This window comes from Mobula hypostoma, chromosome 6 (assembly GCF_963921235.1).
Source record: "Mobula hypostoma chromosome 6, sMobHyp1.1, whole genome shotgun sequence".
Taxonomy (NCBI): domain Eukaryota; kingdom Metazoa; phylum Chordata; class Chondrichthyes; order Myliobatiformes; family Myliobatidae; genus Mobula; species Mobula hypostoma.
In genome coordinates this window covers 24,721,895-24,731,875 of record NC_086102.1, presented here as the reverse complement: position 1 = coordinate 24,731,875, position 9,981 = coordinate 24,721,895, and the positions used below count along the sequence as shown (strand labels likewise).

Here is a 9,981-nt window from a genome sequence, read left to right as displayed (position 1 = left end):
GGGAGGGTGTTTCCACTAGAGATATACAACAAATTTCAGGACAGATGCCAGTGATATTAAGCCCGATTCTACTCCTGGTCTCAACCAATGTCAACAGTTTAGCAAGTAGAAATATACAATTTACCCCTCCCCTCACTTCCAGTGAATCTGTGACCACCTTGGTTTCATTCCTCATGTAATCAAGGGGTGCACTGACTCTAAGTGATGACAAAGAGGAAGGAAAATAATTACAACGTCTAAACAAGAGGATAAAATAATTTTGTTTTATTAGTCTTAATGAAATAACAATGTTAGTTACAATGAGAATAACTAGCAGTCTACAACAGTACAAAGCAAACATTACCTCTAAAATGTACTAAAGCGTACACACTTCCGTTAATCGCATAGCAATTAAGATAACTGGAAAATTAAAGGAAAAATCAACACCACCTGAGATACTTTAAAATACGATGCACAATGGCCCAAATATTGATGTATTTTCTATTAACACCCACATAGAGTATTCCACCTTATACCCAGAACATGTCCATTAACATGGCTAAGAATGAAACAGGCAAGTCAGAACTTTGATCACTGTATGTCTAATAGCTACAGTCAGTAGAATATTTCAAGTGAAGTCAGCCAATCAGATACAGGCCACTGCAGAAGGACATTCTTCTCAGATACCCAGGTTAACACAAGGTCATATTGAATTATCACTAACTTGGAAATATTCAGGCTAAAGTTCACTTTTAAAGAGACACAGATATATCCTCAAAGAGTTTTTGGAACTTCTTGTTAACATTCTCCTCCACAAACATTTTTCTTCCCAACTAATAGGTTTTACACCCTGCATATTGTCTCATTATTCTGATAAATTGGGGTTATAATATATTGAAGGCACACTCCTTTCAGATATTAAACTTATCGGTAGAAACATTCCAAAAATACATTCTAAAAGTTAATTTGACAATGCAGCATATTTATAAACTGCTCTTAAATTTATCATTCGAGACAAAAAGGAATAAGCTGCAAATTTTCTAGAAGTATACTAATCTAAATTATGGTTGCACTTAAAACCAGTGTCACACTGGCCACTGGGGAACTTTATAGTAGCATTAATTTAATAATGTAATCATTAAAAAAATGTTTGTTACTTGGCATTAAGGACAAGTCTTTAAAGTAAATGGCAGCACAGTTTGAATATTAATGACATCAGGCCCAAGGGAGATGATAGCATATTTCTCCCTTTTCCTTTGGTTATGTGAAGAATCATTGCAATCTCATTGCCCTTACAGATAAGAATATTAAATGACTATTATTGCAAAACATGAGAAATTTTGTATGTTTTCATTTGAAATGGCTCTTGTATCAACTCTGTAACAAAGAAAAAAATGTTAACTAGTCTATTCTGATAGGATTACCAAGATCTATATAGGGTTCCCACTTTGGTATTAATTTTCCTTTATAACATAAAATTCTTGACAATTGTATTACATGAAGCAAAAAAATGCTGTCGCAATAGGGACATAATGTATTGAAGTAAAGTTATCTATGATCACAAAGGTCAATATAATCCATTACAAATAACATGGCATTTAATTATTTTCCCACTGACAGATTATATAGTTGAAAGGCTTTGGATATTATAGACTGGTTAACTACGTATTCTCAAAAGCAGTTTGTTTATGGATCAAAGGCAAAAAAAAAAATCAAATTGTATTTAAGATTCAGCAAAACACATCAGATAAGTGTTAGGACAAAATAACCATTAATGTATGTACACAAGTGTAAAAATAGACAATATACATTATCCCATTAACTGTGCATCCTATGTGAAGTTATCTGATCAAGTGCTGCTTTTCATTTTTGCTTCAATAGTTTAGCAGATACTTTCCTTACTTAATCGTAGTTGAGAAATGTTAATTATCCATTTGGCTCATAGCCAAAGTGAGTTCAACTGTGTTGATGTAGCATTAAGGCAACATTACCTGTGGCACAAATTATGAAGCTCACTGGTCCTGCAGATTAAAGCTTTAGAGATCCCACTCAGCAATATTCATTATCATGAGCAAGGTGCATACAAATGATGAGAGTGGTGTAAAAGATACACTTCAGAAATAACAGCATATTTTGATAGGTGCGCTGTTAATCCAGCAATTTGACAGGTAGTGGGTACAATGGATTCTCCATCAGCAAAGGTTCCTGATGGAATGTACCTGGAGGGTGTGGAAAGGTTTAACAAAGCATCAATCCACAGCATTCCTCGTGATTTGACCTCCACATTCCCAGCAAACTGTCAGAAGTTCCTCAGGTAGCTTCCTGTTAAAGCCCATTCAATGGGCAGTTCCCTTCAAAAGAGTCTCTCCACTGTTGAAGCATTTCCTCACCTCAGACAACCCTGTGGAGATAATCTCAGCAGGATCGGAGCTTTAGTTGTGTCACCAACGTTCTTGAGTTTTGGCAACCCCTCACAATACTTCTACATCAAAATCTGTCAGGCTCTGAAGGGCATCATCGAGGAAGTTGCTCCCAATTTCCTGTGACAGGCTTAACGACGTCTGTAGCATATGCAAATTAATATCTGCCCCATGAGCCAGGAGGACATCTACAGTAACTGAATGTCCTGACCTCAATGCCAAGTGCAAGGGTGTAAACCCTTCATCATCCGTCACATTTATATTGACCATGCTGATAAGCAACTCCCTCACCACTTCACTGTGTCCTTTATCTGCAGCCAGGTGGAGAGCTGTTCTCTGAAGAGAAGCCCTGACCTCAACATTTGCCTTCTCTTCTATCAACATTTTTACGGTGGGCAGGTGACCTCGGTCAGAGGCCAGGTGAAGAGCGGTACACCCCTCCACCGTTGTGGCGTCAACATCCACGCCGTGCTTGATCAGAAGCCTGGAGGTGCTGGTGTGCCCGTTTTCGGCAGCAAGGTGCAGTGGCGTTCGGCAGCTCAAGGTCCTCTTGTGCACATTGGCCTTGGATTCCAGCAGGATACGAGCTGCCCTGTACTGGCCCCTCTGGGCTGCCAGATGAAGTGGGGTCCTTCCGTCAGCCGTCACCCCTTCCTTGTTTGCCCTGGCCTGCTTGATGAGAAGCTTTGTGATCATGTGATGACCTTGCCAGGCAGCAAAATGCAAGGGTGTCCAGTTGTCCTTCCCCTTGGCTTGGACATTAGCCCCTCGGCTCAGAAGAACACGCACCACATTCTCATGGCTGTGCTGGCAAGCAACGTGGAGTGGTGTCCGACCCTCAAAGTCCACCTCATTTGTTGAGGCATTCCTGTCTAGGAGAAGCCTCAAGAGAGTTTCTTCGCCACTCTGAGCTGCAAAGTGAAGTGGAGTCCACTGATCTTCATCCTTGGCATTCACGTTCGCTTTCTTCCCCAGAAGCAGCTCCACTATGACCTTCAGGTTCTTCTCGGAGGCCAGGTGAAGGGGTGTTGAGCCTCGCTTGTTGGCAACATTCGGGTTGGCATTGTACAACAGCAGCAACCGGACCGCTTCCTCATTGTCCAGCTGGACAGCGTAGTGAAGGAGGCTCATACCATCGTCCAAGACCAGGTCCACATCTTGAGGCTGAAGGAGTTTCATCAGCTTCCCGACATCTCCAGACACAATGGCTTCATAGAGTTTTTTCTTCGGTATGTTGGAGACTGATTGTTCTGGAAGGAAGATGAGATTACAAGACAAGGATTAGACCTCCTGCTTGAATTTTCATTCAAGTACAGAACAAACATACCATTTTAAAAGTGGAAGGTAGAGAAGGGAGCAATGACACCAAATGTCCTATTCATTGGCAATGAATGAGTGGAAAATACATGCAATTCTCCTGAAGGTATACACTCAGTGGCCACTTTATTAGGTACACTTGCTCATTAATCCAAATATCTAATCTGCCAATCATGTGACACCACCTCATTTCAAAGGCGCTCAAAAGGTTAAGTCCTTGTTCAGACCAAAGTTCAGAATATGGAAGAAATATCATCTAAGTGACTTGTATTGTGGCCGCCGCTGGATGGGCACTCTGAGCATCTCAGAAACTGCTGATTTCCTGGGATTTTCACGCACAGCCATCTCTAGAGGATACAGAGAAAGGCGCGATAAACAAAAAACATCCAGTGACCAGCCATCCTGTGGGCGAAAATGCCACACAAGTGAGAGAGGTCAGAGAAAAATGGCCAGACTGGTTCAAGTTGAAAAGAACAGTAACTCAAATAACCACGCATTACAACAGTGGCGTGCGAGGGGCATCTCTGAAATGCATGTTGAAGTGGATGGGTTACAGCAGAAGATCATGAACATACACGCAGTGGCCACTTTATTAGGTACAGGAAGTACATTTAATAAAGTGGCTACTGAATGTGGATGCAGCAATTTACTATAATTATACTTCCAGAGTAAAGATTTGAATTATATGACCAAGGCTGTAACTGATAATGAATTTAGAAAATCACAGTGTCTTGACATTCCATAGCCACTTCAAATGGTTGGAGCCCATCTGCTAATAGGGCAAAAGTTTCATGATAGAGATTGTTACTATGACAAAATAACAACAGCAACTTAAACTGTACGGTGCAAAGTGGCAGACTGATGAGTGTGATAAGATGACAGCACACACTGACGCAGAGGTCTCTCTGGGTCCAAACAAAGGTGTAATTGTTCACTCTTTATGTCTTTTTCATAATCGTGTGACACTGCTGGATGTTTCCAAGTACTACATGTCTACCCCACTAGTGAGTTGTTTGGTAGCGGTGGAGTTGGACTTGTGTGCCGCGTTGCAACCTGATTCGGCCACACGGGGAACAAGGCGTCAGTGGCAGTGTCTAGAGGCGGCGCACGATTCAACGGACAGTTCGGGGATTGTCTTGGACATTTTTGTTGTGGTCACAAGACTCTGTTGGACATCTGTAATGTAGAATACTGTGAGTCCAATTCACTGGTGAGACCAACGACAGGGAGAGCCGCATAGCCTCAGTTGTAGCAAATTTAGTGACAATTAAACTTGAACTTTTACTTTGCAAAGTCATATTGAGTGTTGCTCTTGGCCCAATGCCCAAGCTGTGAATTGTGCAAAGAAGTTTGCCAGAGCCATGTTACAGCTGTTGATACTGGTAAGAGTTAAACATCCCAAAGCATTAGCTTCCAGTCCTTTCATTTTGCACTGAGATGCTACAAATAGGCCATAGAAAGAGAAAAATAAAACATGCAACTCCAGCATTCAATTATTATGAGTGACCTGCCAAAATACAGTAACATGCTTATGGGCAAAGTGAATTGGCCATTTCCTTTCCAGTTGTCACTTTCCAGAGCAAACGCCAATACTCCTGGCTCAAGAGAAGTTTAGTTTCAGGAAGCAGCGTTCATCTTTGTTGATAATGGCTTCCAAGCCTTCGGTTGTCAGGCAATGCTACTGGTTCTGTCCAATTCATTTTCATCTCCCGATGAATTCACTATTGTGTCTTAGAGCACTGATCTAAGCTTCTGCTAACAAGGGCTTCAGCCATAGTTCTATCCTATGGTGATTCCTAAGGAGATTGAGCAAACAAGGCTCTCCCACTCCTCCGCCCTCCACCACCTTAACTGAATTTTACAGGAGCACCATTGAGAGCGTCCTGACAAATTGCGCCTCCGTCTGATATGGGAGCCGAACATCGGACCAGAAGTCCCTACAAAGGACCGTGAGAACAGCCAAGAGGATCATAGGGGTCTCCCCACCGTCCATCGGGGACATTTATCAGGAGCACTGCACGTGCAGGGCAGTTAGCATTATCAAGGATTTCGCCCATCCATCCAGCATCCTCCGACTTTCTACCATCAGGCAGGAGACTCCAATGCATAAAGACAAGAACGGTCAGGACAGGAAACAGTTTCTTCCCTCGGGCCATTAGGCTTCTGAACCCCCTACTGCATCGCATTCGAAGTGTCACTGGTTAATTTGTTCTGTACCCTACAATATTTAGTTTATGCACTTTATTTATGCGTAATTCATTTTCAGATTTTATTCTTACTTTCCTAAGTTATTGTGTGCTATGTGTACTACTGTGCTTTACACCCTGGTCCAGAGAAATGTATTCATGTACAGTAAATGTACAGTTAAAAGACAATAAACCTGACTTAACTATATGTTTTCGGATCCCTTGACATGCATTAGATGCATGGCCTTGGACATGCAGTTAAATGGTATATTCTGCACACGTTTGGGAATTAAATTTTGTGTAGCTAAGATTATGGCTGCAGAATCTTAGGCACACCGCATGAAAACAGGCCATTTGGCCTCTGAGTCCAATTATATCAATCCTACACTAATTCCATTTCTCAGCTGCACTCAGACTTGAGCTTCAGAGGATAAAATGAACCAACACTGAATACCACGAAAGAAGACCCATAGGAGCAGAATTTAGCCTATCGAGCCTAGTACACAGTATGGCTAATTTATTATCCATCTCAACCCCATTCTCCTTCCTTCTCCCCGTATCAGTTGACATTTTTACTAATCAAGAAGCTATCAACCTCTGCTTTAAATATACTGAGTGACTTGCCCCCCACGGCTGTCTGTGGTAATGAATTCTACAGATTCACCGCTCATAGGAAGTCTGGCTCTGCATAAGTGTTGTAGAATCAAACAAACTCACCACTTCCTGCAGCGTCCTTCCCGAAGGACAATGATATGGACCCCTGGGATGAGAACGCAGAATCGATGGATGAGATGCCCGACAGGCGCTTTTTGCTGTCGCCCATCTCCCCGCCCGATGGGCATTCGTTGCCAGCAGACTCGAAGTCCTGGGAAATGCCAGAGTCTAACTGGGAGAGCAGCTGGGAGAGGCTGCATTCCTCACTGTTGGACACCTGCTTCGACAGCCGCTTCTGAACGGGCTGCTCAACCTCTACCACGGACCCCTGAAATTAAGATAACGACCAAGTCATTTTGTGCATAAAGAAAGTCAGAGAGGCTGCAAATAATAGTTACATTCAACACACAAAAAAATGCCGGAGGAACTCAGCAGGCCAGGCAGCATTTATGGAAAACAGCTCAGTTGACATCTCAGGCTGAGACCCTTCATCAGCCAGAAAAAAAGATGAGGAGTCAGAGTAAGAGGATACTTACAGGGGAATAGTCTGTCTAGAAATAATTATACATAACAGGGCCACTATTTTTTTTAAAAGATAAAATAGACATTACTGATAGCATTGCCATGGTAACATATTTGGACTGCCCCCAGCACATCCTTGAACCATTGACCCAAATGACGAATTTCACTATATGTTCTGATGTATATGTGATAAATAAAGTTAATCTTTTAAATCTTTAAATATCTTAAAAACAATACTAGAATTATTGCTTGACTAAATGATGGAACAGGGATTGCAATTCTTCTGCTGGATGACAGTGTTCAATATGTACTTGTGTTGGTCGACCTATTTCTTAATTAAAATGTTTTGTTCCTCAGACCCAAATGAAACCTTTAAAACTACATCATCTTCTGCCTTATGTAACACAGTATTGTTTAAGCAACACTGTGCATGTCTGAGGAGGGTTGGAGAATAGCTAATGTTGTTCCGTTCTTTAATAAAGGGTCCAAGGATAAGCCGGGAAATTGTAGATAGGTGAGCCTGACATCATTAGTGAGAAAAGTTATTGGGAGGTATTCCAAGATACCAGCTGTACAAGTATGTGGATGGACATGGGCTGATTAGGGATCGTCAACATGCCTTGTGTACTTCTAACCAATCTCCCCTCATTCTCCTACGTTCCAGTTGCTTTATCATTCAAAAGAACTGTTCTCAGAAGACAAAGCCATAATGATTTCACACCTGTATTGTAGGAGATTTAATTCCTAAATTTCTGAAAATTACAGGACAACCCCAAAGGACTGGGAATCAAACGAGGATACGTCTAGGACAACGTGAAACACTTGGCAGCACTTGAATAGACCACATTACCTCTAGCAAACTTGCATTGTTATGAAACTCTTGGCACCCTTACACTCACCAAATCACTTCATGTCTTGCTGCTCTGATATACACTCAATGGCTACTTTACTAAGTACACCTGCTCATTAATGCAAATATCTAAATCAGCCAATCATGTGACAGCAACTCAATGCATAAAAGCATGCAGGCATGGTCAAGAGGTTCACTTGTTGTTCAGACCATACATCTGAAAGGGGAAGAAATGTGATCTAAATGACTTTGACTGTGGAATGATTGTTGGTGCCAGATGGTGTAGTTTGGTTATCTCAGAAGCTGCTGATCTCCTGGATTGTCACAACCGTATCTGCAGTTTACAGAGAATGGTGTAAAAAAAAATCCAGTGAGCGTCATTTAATGAGAGAGGTCAGAGGAGAATGGTCAGGCTGGTTCAAGCTGACAGGAAGACGACAGTATCTCAAATAACCACACGTTACAACAGCGGTGTGCATAAGAACGCACGACCTTGAAGTGGATGGGCTACTACAGAAGATTACACTGGGTTCCACTCCTGTACCAATGAGTGCAATTCACTGCGATCCTGTAGGGAAGTGCAAGTTACTTTATTTAGAGATACAGCACATTAAGAGGCCCTTCAGGTCCAAGGAGATCACACTACCCAATTACCGCTGTGGGACCAAATAACACACAAATCCGTATTGCTTTGGAAAGTGGCCAGAAACAAGAACATGGCGAGGAAATCCGTACAATGATAGGGAGAAAGTGCAAATTCCTTACCGACAGCGGTGGAATTGAACCTGGGGTGCTGGCACTGAAACAGCATTGCCCTAACTGATACGCTACTGTGCCTCCCATCTCCACACCAAAATCCGACACGAGATAATCAGTTAAATAGTCGGAAATGTAGTTTCAGTTTAAAAAAAAGTCTCAGGATACTGGAAAAAGGCCCTGCTTTTCTTCAAAAGAGTGCCAGGAGATTCCCTTTCTGCCTGGCTAAACCAGTTAAATATATTATCCAACAGAATTTTATTAGCACAGTCCCGTGTTGCCTTACTGCACAGTAACAGGTTTTTATTCTGGCTACAAGAAGGGGAATTTCAGGGAAGAAACAGGTCTAACAACACAAATAATCAATGAACTCTTCCTAGTACAACAAGAATCATAATTGCCTTTTCACTACTTCGTCAAGTCTTAATTCCAATGATGTTTTCATTATAGTCAAGGGTAGCTTTGTTTGTGTGGATAGTCAGAGGCTTTTTCCCATGGCTGAAATGGCTAGCACAAGAGGGCATAGTTTTAAGGTGCTTGGAAGTAGGTACAGAGGAGATGTCAGGAGTTAAGTTTTTTTTTACGCAGAGAGTGGTGAGTGCGTGGAATGGGCGATGGTGGCGGAGGTGAATATGATATGATCTTTTATGAGACTCCTGGACAGGTGTATGGAGCTCCAAAAAAAAATAAAGGGCTATGAGTAACCCTAGGTAATTTCTCAGGTAAGGACATGTTCGGCACAGCTTTGTGGGCCGAAAGGCCTGTATTGTGCTGTAGGTTTTCTATGTTTCTATGCAGCTCTTCTTAGAGCAGCCATTTTCATTCAAATTGTTGAATGGTCAATATGCTGAGTTCTGCCAGCATTTAGAGTGTATTACTTTGATTTCCAGCATCTGCAGATTTGTACTTGTTTGCATCTTCAAGGCGTGATGCCTCAAAAAGGTGGCACCCATCATTAAGGACCCCCATCACCCAGGTCATGCCTTGTTCTCATTGCTACCATCAGGGAGGAGGTACAGGAGCCTGAAGACACACTGAACATTTCAGGATCAGCTTCTTCCCCTCTGCCATCCGAGTTCTGAATGGACATTGAACCCATGAACACTACCACGCTACTTTTTTAAATTTTCTATTTTTGCACTACTCATTTAATTTAATTACTAATAATATACTTTTTAATTGTAATTCATGTTTTTCTCATCTCTATCAATATGTATTGCATTGTACCGCTGCCACAAAGTCAACAAATTTCACGACATATGCTGGTGCTATTAAACCTGATTCTGATTAACCTTGC

At 41.8% G+C, this 9,981-nt stretch overlaps 1 protein-coding gene across 1 annotated transcript in view; it reads right to left on the bottom strand.

Annotated features, from left to right (window-relative positions):
• Positions 1-276: 276 nt before the first annotated feature.
• Positions 277-9,981, bottom strand: part of ripk4 (receptor-interacting serine-threonine kinase 4) — a 59,278-nt gene continuing 49,573 nt past the window's right edge. The window contains exons 7-8 of the mRNA XM_063050431.1: positions 6,620-6,884; positions 277-3,649 (exon numbers count right to left, since the gene is read on the bottom strand). Coding sequence (XP_062906501.1) covers positions 2,451-3,649; positions 6,620-6,884 — 1,464 coding nt within the window. The 3' untranslated portion in view covers positions 277-2,450. The remainder of the gene's footprint in view (positions 3,650-6,619; positions 6,885-9,981) is intronic.